The 16807-nt window shown below is 49.9% G+C and overlaps 1 protein-coding gene across 11 annotated transcripts in view; it reads right to left on the bottom strand.

The window, feature by feature from the left end:
* The window catches only part of SYT17 (synaptotagmin 17), a 66856-nt gene that overhangs the window by 16064 nt on the left and 33985 nt on the right, over positions 1 to 16807 (bottom strand). For 10 of the 11 annotated variants that reach the window (XM_019753063.3, XM_019753057.3, XM_019753062.3 and 7 more), the window contains one exon: positions 1491 to 2876. The exons of the other annotated variant lie outside the window; for it this stretch is intronic. In XM_019753063.3, the coding sequence (XP_019608622.1) occupies positions 2680 to 2876 (197 nt within the window). In that variant the 3' untranslated portion in view covers positions 1491 to 2679. Of the gene's footprint in view, positions 1 to 1490; positions 2877 to 16807 lie in introns of those variants that run through there. 11 annotated transcript variants of the gene reach the window in all.

Genomic DNA, 16807 nt, shown 5'->3' with positions numbered 1-16807 from the left:
CTCTCAGGGCCTGAGGGAACAGGGCCAGCAGTTAAATACTCCAGCTTCCCCATAATGATAATTCTCACGTGTATTCCACGTGGGTCCCAGCGCGGTGGAGCCCCAGCTGCCCACAATGGTCGTTAATGCAGCTTTAATCTGTTTTTCCTCCTTGCCCTGAATTATTCTTCCATTTATGCTTCTGGGGTCACCTCCCAAACAAGCCATCTGCACCCAGGTCTTTGCTTCAAGGTCTGCTTTTGAGGGACCCTGGGATAATGTGGGGACCGAGGCTCAGAACAGTTATGTGCCTTGGGCAGGCAAAGGGCACACACTGAGGGGTGGGCCCCGGCTTTGAACCACAAGGACCATGGGCCCAAGCCCTGTGTTACCTCATCTCTCGTCCTGAATGCCTGCTGTGTCCCTCTTCCCTCATTCTGCTCGTCCCCTCATGCTTGTATCCTCTTTGTACAATCACAGTAAGGAAGCCATTTTACAGAGAAACACAACCTTACTCAGACCTCCTGCCGCCACCCCTTGACCTCCATGCCACCTCCACTCCAGGTGGGACATACCGGAGGGCCCCAGGAGCAGACCCTGCAGTGCCCAAGGTAGTCAGGAATGGGGAAGCCAACTCAGCCCAGGGGCATGTACCTGGGTCAAGCCCGAGCTGGGCATGACCAATAAAATGCTGAATAGCTATGGATCCTGCCCTGAACAAATGGAGTTTTATAGAAAGGAGCCTCAGTTTCCTCATCTGGAAAATGGGGATTACAACGACCACATCAAGATTAAGTAAGACTGTGCACATACTGGGCCTACAACACACACACACAGTCAGGCCTTGCTAAATGGTAGTTGTTATTACAAGAGTTCAATAGAAACGTAAGTTTCTTGCTGTGGGGAGGCCAGGGAGGAGCTGTTATCTGTATCTTGGAAAATCAGGAAGTGGTAGTTTAAGCTGGGTCTTGATGATGAGATGCGACTCTTAAGCTGCTGGGAACCACTGAACGGGGACAGCCTATCCAGGATACAAACAAAGCCCTGATGCCTCATCTGAGCCACCTGGACGCAGCCGTGCCTGAAGCCAGGGCATCCTTTGCCACTTACACGTTTGTGTTAATTTTCTGTTGCTTGCAACTGAGGAGACCTGACGTAAATCCATCTTCTCTTTGTATGGGCTCTCTTATCAGTCATCAGATTAATATACTGTAGTGTTTCAACTGTTCTTCAAGACCACGCTCTGAAGGGACCAGCAATGTCCGGCGTGACGGGCTGTCTGGTTCAACCCACTGCGGCCCTTGAGTCTTCCTGCTGAGGTCCCAGGTACCAGGGAGCAGAGACGAGCCATCCCTGCCATGCCTGGTCTCAATCCTTAACCCACAAAATCCGTGATTATAACATATGTACAGGGCTCTGAGCCATCGGGATGGTTTGGTATGCAGCAGCAGGAACCGAAACACCCTCCCATCTTCTGTGCCCCGTGTTCATGAAGAAAAAGAGAACTCGAATGCATGGCACAAATAAATAAGCTTTAATTTCAATAAATAGCTCCCCGGATACCAGACAATATACTGTGGGAAGAGATACAGAAGCATCGCACAGAGAGAGGTCTGTTCTAACTACTAATTCCTTAGCATGAGAGAAGCTACTCTGCTGCACATACAGACACAGGGAGATGCTTACAGCATGAAAAGGAGACCATCTTGGATGGGGGGTGGGGTACAGTGGCCATCTTAATCCATGTCACTGTCCTTTGCAGGTCTTCCGTGAGTCAGAATCACCACGATTGGGTCAAAAATGTTGCTTTTGCTCTATCACACCCTATTTTCTTGACATACACACACACTACTGTTACTGAAGGTGGGGTCTTGACAGACAAGAGGACACTGGGTGAAATTTCACTGATGGGAGACGCGGAGAGAAGGGGGTGGTCAGGATTGCGGTCTGGCCCACCGCCTTGCTCGCCAAGAGGACACACACACACACATACACACACACATACATACTCACACGTTCACCTGTGAAGGCACACGCACGAGAACATCCACATACATACCCAGAGATAAGCTAACACAAGAACAAGTTCAGATCAGCTGGGAGCGGTTTCTTACACTGGGGTATTTTTTCATTGTTGCGTTTGGTTCCCCAAATAATCTAGACTACAATACTTATCACGTCCACGAAAGAGAAGACAAAATACTTACACTTTGGGGGGAAGGTATCAGGTTTGAAGAACCCCGGGAACAGCAGCCTGTTCCAAAGTCACCCAGTGGGTATGCATTGTGGCCTCCCACACGCTGGCCAAAGTCTTGGAAAATGTTGTCTCGATGGAGGCTGGCACCCTTTGGGAGGCCCTATTTCTGGCCTGAAGGTTGAAAGTGCATTTCGGGGCGGGGGTATCAACAAGAGCAAGCAATGCCAGTAAGTCTCACTACAGAGCCCACTCAGCTCATGGCATATGGATGGGGCTTCCGGAAACTTCTCAGGCCTCGCTCATCGAGGGCGGCCATTTTGTGATCAGTAGTCAGCTTCCTCTCAGTTCTGAGAGGATTGTGTGTGTTTGTGTGTGTGTGTGTGTGTGTGAGTGTGTATATGGGCATGGATGTAATAGGTAGGTGACACATTTTTTTCTGTCTTCAATTTCCTTCTATTTTTTTTTTTTTTTTTTACAAATGATAGCTGCTTCCCCTGTGGCCCTCAGGTGACCTCCAGTGAGGCGGGAGACACGCGGTCACACTCAGCCCGGGACCTCAGGCTGTGCCACTGCTCCACGGCGGTGCGGTGGGTGTTAAGCATCCGTCGCCAGTGGTTGGACTCGGAGGGGCCGGAAGAGTACTGGCCGATGACAATCCTTCCGATGAAGTCATTGCTGCTCTTCATGTTGTGACCGAACACTAGGGAGCCATGGGGGCGAGGATGGGGTGGGGGGGGGCGAGGCAAGAGGAAGGAGGGGAACAGGAGGCGGGAACAAGACAGAGGCCATTAGTCTACACATTCCTCACCTGCAGACACGGGGTCCTCGCTTTTAGGACACTGTCTCCCTGAGTGGTGAGAATCCCGGTTCCCTCATCTCATCCTCCCAGGAGTCTCTCTGCCCCAGTGGCACGGGGTTTCCTGCTTGTCCCTCACCAGGCCAGGCACATTCCCGCCTCCCAGCCTTTCCACTGGCTGTTCCTTCTGCCGGAGAGCTGCCCTCCCTGCAATATGCAGCTGGAAACTCATGTCCCGTTGCCTCGCCACATCGCCTACAGAGCTCGCTGAATGGACAGTCCCAGGGGAAGAGTTAGCCGTCACTGGAGTCGAGGTGAGTGGTTACACCAGCGTTTCTCCCTCACGACACTGTTGATATTTGAGGCTGACCTGTGCGTTGCAGGAGGTTTAGCAAAACCTAGGGCCTCTACAGGCTAAAGCCAGTAGCACCCCTTCCTCCAGCTGTCACAACCCAAAATGCCCAATATCCTTGGGGGTGGGGGGTGGGCCACGTCACTCCAGATGAGAACCACAAGGTAAAGCTACAGGCCATGGGGGCCTGGATATCCTAGGTGAATCCTGGCTGTCATCTGACAAGCTCTGGGATGCCGAGGCAAGCAAAGGAACCAGCAGCCATTCTGAGACTCGGGCGGTTCCGTAGGCATCTTAACAGTACTTTGCCCCACAAGTTGTCGTGAAGTTTCCGGGAGATAATGTGTCAGGCTGTCAGCACAGCGCCTAGCACACAGGCAGCACTCCACTAATGTTACACTGCAATTTCCATCCTAACTTGCAGTCTGTTGACTTTTAAAAAAAGAGACGTCCCGTTTCCTCTGTTCCAGGCCACGGAGGTCCACTTCGAGGTACGTTTCCTGAGAGAAACGGCTACAGCCATTTCTTGTACCCCTGTTGTACTGCATGTCTCTTTGGAAGGCTTCTCTGTTCATTCCAGTGCAAGCTTAATTTGTGTCTTTCAAGCCTAATGAGACAGTTAGCTTGATTTATCTTCCCAGCCAAGTTCCGCCTAATTCTTTATCTGCGTGTGGGTAGTGCCGACATGCCATCTCGCTACCGGCAAAGCAGGCTGTGTCTGTGTTATAAATGAAGGGCTACAGAATGGGAAATATCACTGATTCACCCAGCGAGAGCCGAGCAAAGGCAGACTGGTCCCAGGGGGGAAGCCAGGAAGCCGATTATCAAATCAACCAGCTCAACTATGTAGCCCCAAACGGAGCTTGAATGCTAATGAGCCAGTTCTCCCCTGTGGGGTTCACAGCAAGAATTCCAGATGATAAAAATGGGGTGGGGGGAAAGAAAGAGGAAAAACAAAAACAAAAACCCATCCGCTGTCTAAAAACAAAAAACACCTAAGAGTAAAGTAGGCTAAGTGAAAAGCTACGCCATGGCAATCAAGCGTGTCCCGTACCTGCCAGCTCCGTGGACAAAAATTGAACCATGTATATTTTTTGCACATTCGGTAAAGTGCTCGGTAGGCGTAGGTGGAACTCACTGACAGGAAATTCCCTTACAGAGGGAAAAAGTAGGAATGAAATCCTTGCTTAATAAAGGAAACTGCTAAGAATATGTATACTTTCTGTAGCGGGGGTCGGCAAACCAGAGCCTCCAAGCCAAATCTGGCCTGCTACCTCTTTTGTGTTAAGTTTTATCGGAACCCAGTCAAACCCACTTGTTTATGCCATGTCCACGGCAGCCATTCCATTACCGCAGCAGAGTTGGGTTTTAACAGAGACCGTGTGGCCCACCAAGATGGAAATATTTACTACCTGGCCTTTTCTGGAAAAGTTTGCTGATTCCTGCTCTAGAGTACTATTTGTAAGAATGAGAAATGGAAATAGCAAAACTGTCCATGAGGAAGTGTGGCTGAGGTCATGGGTCTCCTGCCCATCCTCTCAGCCCACCCTGCAGGCTGCCCGCAGCTTCTGTGGGTAGGGGCTGCCCATGAGCACCCCAGCTCTCTGCCCGGGTCACACAGTATGATTCATGGTCAGGGCGTTAGGCCCCCAGTATCAACTTGACCTTTGAAGGGACAGGAGACTCCGGCCAGCCACTTGGATGGTCAACATCCCGGACACAAGGCTGAGTGAGCTTCCGGCTGGCACCACTCGCGCCTGTTGCCCGACATGATTAAGGGCAGAAGTGGGTGCTGTCCCTGTGACGCCGGGGGAGAGGACAGTGGGCAGCTCTCATGCCAGGTCTCTCCTGGACGCTGCCCTCTGCATCTTTCCCCTTTGCCGACTAGAGCCTGTATCCTTTCACTGTAATAAACCATAATCACGAGCGTCACCGCTCCTCTGAGTTCTGGGAGACCTTCTAGTGAATCCCTGAACCCGATGCTGGTCTTCGAGCCCCCGCGAGCTGCAGTTACCCATTCATCAAATGTCCGTGATTGGCTCACCCCCCTTTCCTGTCTCACTTCCCTCGTCTCTTATCAGCACTTCCTGGGGTCACCTTCCTAGTAACCTGCTGGCACCCAAATCACTGTCTTAGGATTAGATTTGGGAGGGGCCCAGACTAAGCCTGGAGGGGACTAATTTAGATAATTTCTGAAGTAACAATACCATGGAAACCAATGGTGTTAAAAATGAGACAGACCTATATATACTGCTGGAAAAATCTCCAAGACCTACTGCTGGGAGACAAAAGCAAGTTGCAAAACAGTCTATGTAAACAACCTCTTTTCGTTAAAAAAATATTAATATATAGTCTAGAAAGCAATATCTGGAGGAGTGTTCACCAAACTGAGAGAGTGGCTCTCCCTAGGGAGGGGAAACAGAGGGAACTTTCGGCTTTTTGTGTGATATAACTGTGTACAGTCTACACTTCTTACAACAAGTGCATATTATTTTGGATAGAAAACAAAAGAAAAAACTAAGTTGCTGTTAGAGAATCCATTTCTAAATCGCCAGAAGGGGAAGACGGCTAAAGGAAGTCTAATAGCCTACGCGCCTTCCCCCGATCTGCAAAGTAACTTGGCTTTCGTGAGTCACTAGGCCCTTTGAAAGCGGGGAGCTCTCGAGTGATTCAGCTTCTCCGATGGGAAGCAGTGGCTGCTGTGGCCATCTGAGTTCCCTGGCACCTTGCAGATCCCTCCATAAAGTCATGGCAATCTGAAGAGATTTTTCAAAACCCAACATCTAACATGCAAATGACAATGCGCTGAGGCGGAATACACCAACGACTTCTGTTACAAAAGTTGCCTGGGAGAATATCAGGAGTTGCCATCGCTGTATATCCTGGGGAGTGTATCACTGGAGAATAAGGAATGGAGACTGGACGCGTGTAGAATACAGACAGGGGCTCAGAGACAGGGGTGAGGTGCCCCTGCCTCCTCCACTTTATAGATATGGCAACCCAGTCACTGAGCTAGCTGGTAATAAAAGTCACAGGATTTGCAGCAAATAACCTTCAAAGGAAGCGAATTCTCCATGACTAGATCCCTACATGCCTCCTCTGTAGAAATAATCGCATCTAAGAAAATTCGGTTGGAAGGCACCCCACAGATGCCCACTGGCGGTTACAGGGGACTCCTTTTACTGCAGGCACTAGTCTATCACTGGGCAATGCTTACACTCCAGTGTACCCCAGGAAGCAACTTTCCAACACCCTGTACAATCCAGAAGAGTGGCAACAAGGCGTCTAAAGAGCCAGAACAGATGTCCCAAAGTTCGTGCACAAAACTCCAGAAGAGGGCTCCTCACGCTTTCTCTAGGAACCTATATCCTATTCACGGACTTAGACATACTTCGAATAAACCTGGGCATCGGGTTTCCCCATCCGCAGTCACTTAAATTCATTTAGTGGATTGTGGTTACCAGGCAGAAAGCACACTAGAAGGGGTCACTTGGTGAAGCAACCCTTCGCTTCTTCGCAGCGCCCAGGGCTATTCGCTGTGTGATTGGCTCCGAAGAAGCACAGAGAGTCACACTGCTTTATTAAGCACCTACTGTGTAGGGCCCAGGGCTAAGCCGTCATCTTCACATCAGCCCTCTAGAGGGGGGTTTCTCATCCTTGGCACTCCTGACGTTTGGGGCCAGATCACTCTAGGTTGCTCGGCTGTTCTGAACATTGTAGGATGCTTAGCAGCATCTCTGGCCTCTCCCCAGCTGTGACAACCAAAAGTATCTCCAGACATTGCCCAGCGTCCCCTGGGAGCATGACCCCCGCCCCCCACTGCTCTAGGGGAATTGCTATCACTGGCCCATTTTGCAGGTGGGAAGACCGAGGCCCTGACAGGGAGATCACGCACTGCCCCAGTCAAACTGGAGCTACCCTGAGTGACTCTGAGGCAAGTTGAGTCTTTCACGTGTTGATATTTGCTGTAAAATGGAATTTGTTCTTCCCAGCAAGAGCTGAAGTCTTTTGTTTGCTAAGTTAGTTTGCCAAGATGGTTCTAGAAGAGAACCTAGATGACTTAAGAGTGTGGGTGTGATAAACACTGCAAATTAAAAGGGAACAAAAATCTTGCTTTACCAACCGGAGCAGACTCGCCAGCTTCCCATTTTACATGTCTGGTTCACAAGGTGATGCCCGCCTTGTGCAGCTAGCTCCGAGCCTGACAGCACAGTGCAGGGGTGCCCTCAGATCATGGCTGGAACCCACCTTTAGCACTGTCCCCTGCACCCCACGTCTTGGGTGCTGGGTTGAGTTGCCGCCATTTCTGAAAAGATGCACTAAACTAACAAAACCCATCCGGGGCTGTTTCACGGTCCTCCCTAATTCCTCACATCAGAGGGACCCCCACAATTCATCAGGATGCCCATGAGTCATCTCAACTCTTGGTGGCACCCAAAGCAATCAACACATCCCTGTTTCCCCACCCCGACAGGCCAGCTCTGACACTCCAGTAAAGGTGGTACCCACCTTTTTTCAAGTTTTGCAAAATTTCCTCAAACTACAGCACTCCCTCTTTCTTCTCTAAAGCATAGGAGCTGTTTCAGGTTTTTCTTCAAAACCTGAAAAGAAGGGCAGCTCATATCCCTTCTCCAGGCCTCAGTTTCCCCAGTTGTATAATGGGTGGGTATATGTAGGTTTTAAGGCCCCTTTCAGCTATAACATTTCTTTGGTTCTAAGGAATTTCATCCATGACTTAAGGGTGATGTTTTTCAAGCTTTCTTGGCTCATTTTGTGATTCATAGCAGCTGCTCGGGCAGAACTTTTTTTCTCCATGTTTTTCCTTCCAACAATCATAATGACAATTTAGATAACAGCGTTATAATAATTAAAAATCAGCCATATCGAATCCTGAGTTCTGTACACCAGGCACCAAGCAAAGTACCTTATATACATTTCTCAGTGAACCCACCCCACAATCCTATTAGGGGAGGTACTGTTTATACTATTTACATCCCCATTTTGCAGATGGGGAAACTAGGAGCTCAGAGGTTGAGGGCCCAGGGTCACACAGCCAGTACACATGGCACAGCAGGAACTGACACGTGACAAGGACGAGGTAAGTGAAAACATACTGCACCTGTGTGAGGTCCTCAAGACGGCATGCAAGGCCAGAGGTGCCAACCGTCAGAAGGGCCCTCGAAACTCCCTCGTGGAGGTGCAGGTAGGAGACTTTCCCACTATCTTTCCAGGGCCCAGCAGTCAGGATTGCCTCCAATGTCTGAGTGGATGGCTGCTTTTCCAAGCAAGCAGCAGGCAGGAAGTTGGCTTATGTTTGGGGAGTACCGATATGAACAAGATCATAGTACACAGTACTTATCCCATGGGTTTCATCTACACAACTCCATTTACAATATTGCCATCATCTCCTTGGGCCTAGAGGACACACACTGGCATCACGGCCCACCTTCCTGAGGACAGACTCGAGAGAGCCCTGAGTAGGCCTGGCCCCAGCGTGGATCATGCGGCTGGGAAATTCTAGGGACCCAGGACTTGGAGGTGATGTGGAAAGGAAGACAGGGGCTCCAGGTGGGCACGCCACCTCGACTCGCCGTCTTCAGATCCCTCAGTCCATTTAAAAGGACGAGGCCCAGGGCAGAGGCCTATTTTGCCCAAGTCTATGGGCAACACTGGCTTAGAGTGAACTGCTGAATTCTGCTAATGTGGGGTTCTCTGTGGGGGCCAATTTCTGCCCCCCAGGTTTGGCAACGTCAGGAGACATTTGGATTGTCACAACGGGGGTGGTGGTGGTCCTTGCCAATGGACAGAGGCCAGGGACGCTGCTAAACATCCGACAAGGCACCAGGTCAGCCCCCCACACAAAGAATTATCTGGGCCAGAATGTCAACACGTGCTGGAGCTGACAGCCCTGCCTTGAGGGAAAAGTGTGCGTGACAGGGTTTCCCTCCATTGATACCCACTCCTCCTCCTCCTTTGTCACCATCACCGCCAAAGGAAAGTCACTGAGACCTGAGAGGCTATACAGGTGCACAGGGAAAAACAGCTGGGAGACTTGGGGAAAGGGAAAGAGGGAAGTCACATCAGCTGAGCTGGAAAGGGTTTGGGAGTCTGACACGGATGAAATTCCGGAACAAATTCAGGGTGAGAGAGAACTGGGGAGTGGAGGGAGGGGCTTCTGAGAAATGTCCCCATGGCTTCCGAATGAGACCTCTTTCTCCTTCCTCAAGACACAGAAGTCAGGACTGACATTTCTTGTAAAACTCCTCTGGACCACTTCTGCCTGCCTCTGTGTGGAAACGGAGCCATGTGGAGCCTGCGCTTACGAAGGCGCCGTGTGGGCTGAAGAATCATTTTCGGATCTGGGTGTGAATCACCCCGTCTAGGAGGAAGCGTTTAAAGTGCGACAATAAAGTAATGTGCTTGTTTTCACAGGAACAACCCAAACTGACACATCTGAACGAGGACCGTCTTTGTGCATTTGTTTTAGAGATGCTAGCATTGCTTTGGCGGAGGCGTCCATGACCAACTGTCCTCGTAAGAAGTTACAAGACACCTGTCGAAGTTTTAGGGGGATAACCAATCAAATCTCCTCCCTTCCATTTTCTAAAATAATTGAGAAAAGAAAGTTAAAAATATCATGAACATGCAAAACACTTGTGCAACAAATAACATGAGTGGAGCCACATAAAAACAGAGCCGGAATACCCACCCTGAAGTTGGCTGAAGACCCCAGTCTGTCTGGTTGCCCTACACATCTTATTTTTTTGATCTTCCAAACAGGACCCAACTGCCAACATTCCAAGGAGTCAGTAAGAATGAAAATATCCTGTTTGTAAAGACTGATGAAATTGGACTTTGTGATGACCAAACAGCTAACCAATCAATGAAGTATGAATCTAGCCCCTTGCCTGACGACCGAATCGCTGGCCAGTCTCTGAAGAACACATCTAACCTTACCTCATCCAGCACCAATGAACTCTTCTTTAATACAACGTACCTCACCTTCCTTAAGACTCTGAGCCCCTCTCCTGCAGGAGGGGACACAATTTGGGCTTCCGCTTGGATCTGTACCTCCAGAATTGCAATTCCTTTGATCCCAAATAAACGCTTTTTGCTCGATTATTACACCGTAGATTTTGGGTTGGCACCTGGAAGACTTTTTAAAAATGCCAGTGCCGGGGCCTCACCCCCCAAGAGATTCTGCTGACTGGTTTGGGGTAAGGGACTGGGCGTTTTTCAAATGCTCCCCAGGTGATTCTCAGGTGCAGTCAGGTTAGGTACACTGTGTTAGATGCAGATCAAAATACCACTTGGATTTTGGTGGCTTAGCTGGATTGTAGAAAGGGACCTGACCTTGAATTAAGCTTCACTCACCAAAAACCACGCAGGCCTTGTTCCTGCAGGGTCAGACCCTACCAGCAGACTCACTGAAGGAGTTACAGAGAATGCAGGGACGTCCCTGAGAGAGGAGGGGACTGAGACAACTGCAGCACCTTCATCCCATCTGGCAGACGGCCATGGGCCTCTGGATACAAACTCACTATGACCCTAATCAGATAAGTCAGTTCTCCCTGCGGGGAGTGAATACAGGGAAGCGAATACATAAAATAATAAATGGAAGAAAAGAGAGCCCAGAGGTGTTCCTTTAGTGCCAGAGCAGGCAACCTTTTCCCATAAAGGGTCAACTAGTAAATATTTTAGGCTTCAAGGGCCACCTCGTCTCGGTCACCAATCCGTGGCCATTGCAGCAGACAGTAGCCACAGACGACATGAAATGGATGGACATGGCTGGTGACACAATAAAAGTATGTATTGGTCCCGCCTCCACTTCCTGACACGCAGCTCCTAAAACCCTTGTAATTTCCCGAGTGACAGGCGTGATCAGAGCATCTTTTGTTGTATTTGATCTTAGTCTCAGTTCTTAACACAAGAGCTTCTAGGACCCTTGGAATCTAAGGGGCGGTAAGTGGCCTCTTGTACGTGAGTGAGATGACGGGTGACTGGGGTCTCCCGATGGCCTCAGGACGGCGGACTGGCTGCCAGAAAGACCAAGGCAAGATGAGAGGGCTGCAACTTTCAGCCCCAAGTCCCCACCCCAATCTCTGGAGAGGAGAGGGGCAGGACACTGACGTAATCACCAAAGGCCAATGATTTCATTAGTCGCACTCACGTAATGATTGTCTGTATACATGTGTATGTACGTGACACTGCCACAAAATGTCAACTGTCAAAAACAAATGAATGGGACTCATATCTGCAACTGACCTTGAAATGTATGAAAGAATGAACTGAGAGATAAATGGAAGGATGGAGAGATGTGGGATAAAGCAAACAGCAAAAGATTCAGGGTAGAATCTATGGTGGGAAACACTACATGAACAATTGTTTCAGTGTTTTTAAAACGTTTCTTTTAAATACAATGTTGGGATAAACAAACAAACAGCTCACTGTCCTCCTTTTACAGCCTTACTTGCTTCTTTGCGACCCACATATCAATTTCTAGGTCTGTCTGGCTACTCAGTTCACAGGCTGGCTACAGATTTACAAAGAATAAAACCCATCGACTTTTAGTACACAATCGGATGAGTTCTAGTCATTATATACGAATGTGTAACCACCACCACAATCAGATACAGAATGGTTCTCTCCCTGAAAAAGTTCCCTCTTGCCCCTTTCCCTCTACCCGCCCCAAACCCAGCCAAGTGGGCCCTGGCCCCAGGGAATCACGGATCTGCTGCTTCCTGGCACTACAGTGTTCTGCCTTTGCTAGAATTCCACAAAAATGGAGTCTTACAGTATACAGTCATTTGTATAATGCTTCTGAGAGTCAGACACGGGTATTAGTCTCTTGCTGGGTGGTATTCTAACGTGGGGATGTACCACAATTTGCTCATTCATTCAAGGTGATGAATGTCTGTACTGTTTCCCCTTTTTGGCTATTACAAATAATGCTTCTGGGAACACCTGCGTACGTGATTTTTTGTGGACAACCCGCCTTTCCCATGTAAGCCCTTTACACCACATGCAGGTGACACGCGCCACAAGGTAAGGGAGAGGTAGAGACCTGTCCTACAAATACCCTGGCCCTCTTCCCAAGAGGGCTGCCTCCCCATCCCACTGGGCGGCTGCAGCCCACCTGCCCAGGCCATACCACCTGAGAAACAGAGTTTGCTTGCAGAGCACGATGTTTCCATCGGCCTCAGTTTTTATGGGTGGAAACAGGGAAGCCCTCTGAACAAACTGCACAGATGAGCGCGAATTCACTCAACAGGCTCTGCCTCTGAATTCTTCACACTCAGGCAGCTCAAGTGAAGCCACTGGGAAAGACGAGAGGCTGAAGTGCCATAAGGAGAGCAAACAGCCTCACGCAGGCACATAACAGGATCCGACTGGCTCGGAGCCCAAGCCCAACTGCCATTCACAGCTGCTGGCGGAGGTCACCACCCACCCCACAAATGCCAGGAGGCTCGAGCGCAGGGTGTCTCAACCTCAGCACCAATGACGTCCTCTGTGGTGGGCGCCGTCCTGCGCACTGCAGGCTGTTTGGCATCCCTGGCAGCTACCCACCAGGTGCCAATAATATCCTCTGAATTGTGACAACCAAAACTGCCTCCAGACATTGCCCAATGTCCACAGGGGGCCCAAAGCAGCCCCGGCTGAGAACCACTGGCCTAACTGCTCTTCTCCGTCGGCAGGGCCCGAGGCTTGCCGGTCCAAAGGTATCTGGTGAAGTCTCTGCAGGGACGGCTCCAGTCTGGCTGAATTCCCCGAGCCTGGAGTTGCTGCTGCGGGATCCCCACGCTGACACTGACCATGAACTCAGAGGCAAGAGGCGCTCAGGCAGGGAGCAGAGCAAGCTTGTTTTGGGCCTGGCTGGGGCACTGGGGCGTTAGTGCTGCTCTGAGGATGAAATGGTGTAATGCATACGAAACTCCTGGAGCGCTGCCCGGCACATAAAAAGCAATGCACACGGTCTGACAGTTAAGTTCGCGAACTTATCCTAGAAAAAGTGCTACATACCTCATTGCTGAGTATCACTGCGGTCTCCTTCGGAGTACCCCACCTTGGGAAGCTATGCACTGACACCAGTACCTAGCCCACCCTTCAAAGAAATTTTGGAACTCTTTTTCTGGAATGGCCATCAGAGCTGTCGTTGTATTACCCTGGATGTCCCAAATGTGATCAAAACGTCTTCCTTTCAATATTTCCTTTATTTTCTGGTAAAGAAAGAAGTCACTGGGGGCCAGATCAGGAGAGTAGGGAGGGTGTTCCAATACAGTTATTTGTTTACTGGCTAAAAACTCCCTCACAGACAGTGCCGTGTGAGCTGGTGCATTGTCGTGATGCAAGAGCCATGAAATGTTGGAGAAAAGCTCAGGTCATCTAACTTTTTCACGCAGCCTTTTCAGCACTTCCAAATAGTCAACTTGGTTAACTGTTTATCCAGTTGGTACAAATTCATAATGAACAATCCCTCTGATATCAAAAAAGGTTAGCAACATTGTTGCCACAAGTTCACGAACTTAACTGTCAGACCTCATTATGCGTTTGCTACTGCTGTTGTTAAAAGTTGAATGAACAATCCTGAGATAGGTTTATTACACACACGTGAAAGAAGGAAAATGGGTCCCACTCAAGATATAGCAACCCAGCTCTGGGAATCTGGTTTTCTGATGTCTACGCCAAAGCGATTTTCACCGCAGCCAAAGGTTTCCTTGCAATGTAGAGAGACTGGTGACACCACCGGTAGCTTGGGCCTTGTAGGCCCTGGCGTTTTAAAGGTTAAGCCTTCTCCCGCTGATGGACAGCTCTGGGTTGGTGAAATCAGGATGACGCGAGGAACAGAAGGGATGTCTGCAAAGGATATTCTCAGTTTCTGATTTGATTTCACGCACAAGCCTTCATCTCACACCCACCCAGGTGCTGACCTTGGCTGCTAAGCCGATTGCTTGCAGCCAGCACTGAGGCCCAAGGCAAGGCTGAACCCGGCTGTGGTGGTGACCTTTCCCATCTCCCAGAGCCATCCAGCTCAGGCTCTCCAGGCCCATGTGAGGTTGGATAAATCTCCAGCCCCCTGACGTTCTCCCCCATAAGGATTTGCTTAGAATGAGACTCCAGCTAAGGGGGTCCAAACCATGAAAACAGCCATGCGAATGGGACAAAATCCCCAGCGCCCTGGCAGCTGGCCAGGTCTTCAAAGGCTGTCACTGGAACCCGAAGTGAATGTTTAAGATCCAGCCAAGTTTCCCACCCGGGTGGACTCAGGCAGCCTCAAGGAGCTCTCTGGAGGAGAGGCTGAGGAGGAGGTGCCACCAGGGGTGCTGCCAGGAGAGCCCCAAGGGGCAGGCTCCGTTTCCATCTCCTGACCACCTGGCTGGAAGTCCGCCTCTGCCCACCTCCAGGTTCAATGTCGCAATCCAAGCCCTCCCTAAATGCCAGCACTTTGTGTGGTAAGCACAGCACACACACCATCTCCTCTGGTCCCCACAACACTCTGTGAGGCGGCAACTGAGATCTACAGACAAGGAAATCCTGGGTCAGAGGAGTTAAATCACTGGTCAAGACGGGGAACGGTCCTTTACAGAGAACCCACCAGCACATCCTGTTGACTCCGGCACCACGGTTATACCCACTGAGTAGCTTCTCTGGAACACTCTGCCACCTCCCTGGTCCAAGCCACTATCTCTCTCCTGAACCAGCACCACCGCCTCCCAGGTGGTCACTGGTTTCCCCTTTTGCTCTCCCATAACCCATTCTCCACGCAACAGCTGGAATGATATTGTAAAACATTCTCCAGATCATATCCCTGCCCTGGTCAGAACCCTCCAAAGGCCTCTCAATGCACTCAGAAAAACAATCCACACCCTAACCTTACGGTCTCTACTTGACCCTCCCTCTGCTACTTCCTCACACGCACACTCCTTCCCTGCTCTAGATGGACAGAGGTCATGAAGGAGAGGCAGCGTCTTCGTGCTGCGCAAACTGTGGCCCTCAGATCAGCAAGTGTCACACGGAGCTTATTAGAAATACAGATGCTGAATGTCAACTACAGTGTCTTATATATATATTTACAAGAAGCAGAGTACAGCATTAGGAATAGAGACAGTGGAAATGTAATGGCTATGTGCGATGTCAGAGGGGTAGTGGATGGGGAGGGGGGTTATCACTGTGTGAGGGATATGAATGATAAATGTCTAACTATTACATTGTTTTGTACACCTGAAACTAATAAAAATAATAAAAATAAAAAAAAACAAAATAAAAAAAATAAAAACTATATTAAACTTAAAAAATAAAGAAATACAGATGCTCAGGCCCCACCCCAGACTTACTGACTCAGAATCTGCACTTTAACAAGGTCCCCAGGTGACCCACACGTACATCAAGGAGGTGATTAAGAGTGAGGAGGACTTTGGAACCAAACAGCAGGTGAAGCTTGGCTCAACCACTCACCTGCTGGGTGACAGCACAAGTGACAGTTACTTCCTGTGCCGCGAAGAACCCATCCTACCCAAACAGAGGTCTGGCCTTGGCTCCTGGCTCCGGGGAGCTGGTCTCCGGGTCACTGGTCTCCGGGTCACTGGAATGTCCTGCAGAAGTGCCTTTGCTTATCTGAGGGCTCTGGCCGCTGGACAGCGTAACAACGTGACAGGAGCTTGAGGGCCACACAGTGTCAGCTCAGACCTTCGGAGACACTAGTGACTAAAGCTGTGAGCCGGACCAAGGTCAGCCAACGGACGGGATGTGACTGAGCCCCAGTAACAGTTCTGGACATCAGAGACTCGGTACATTCTCTGGTCAGCAATACTCCATATATTGTCACTGATAAGTGACAGGAGGAAGTCACACCACCCATGACTCCACAGGGAGAAGACGACTGGAAGCGCCCTGTCTGGGTCACTTGCCCTGTGTGTCTCTTTCCTGGGCTGATTTTAATGTGTACCCTTTTGCTGTCATAAAACTGTGGTCATAAGTAGTGTTTTCCTGAGTTCTGTGAGTCGTTCTTGTGAATTACTGACCCTCACGGTGGTCACAGGGACCCTAGATTGGTAGCCAACGGGTCCGAAGTGAGGGTGCTTCTGGGGACCCCTGAACCTGCAGCTGGTGTCTGAAGTGAGGCCAGTTTTGTGAGGACTGTTCTCTCAGGCTTTGCATTGGCTCAATTCATTGCACTTCCCTTCTCCGAGCCTCAGTTTCCCCAACTGGAAAGCAGGCAGAAAATAGATCATACATGTTTGTTAAAAGATTAAATGGGAGAACGAACACACAAGAGGTTCCTGATACATGTAACTATGACTGTCCCCATTGCTCAGACAAGGAAACTGAGGCACAGAGATGTAAAGCGATCTGCTCATAGTCAGTCTGAAGCCAGGTCTGGCTGACTTGCAATGCTGCCTCCTCGTGACTTGCTGATGCTTTCTGGGACGGGAAGGACAGTATGGCTGGGGGCCCAGCAACCTGGTCAGGAACTCGAGTCCTTTGG

Source organism: Rhinolophus sinicus, chromosome 10 (genome assembly GCF_057876585.1).
Source record: "Rhinolophus sinicus isolate RSI-liver-muscle chromosome 10, RSI-T2T, whole genome shotgun sequence".
NCBI classification, from domain to species: domain Eukaryota; kingdom Metazoa; phylum Chordata; class Mammalia; order Chiroptera; family Rhinolophidae; genus Rhinolophus; species Rhinolophus sinicus.
This window is presented reverse-complemented; position numbering and strand designations above follow the sequence as displayed.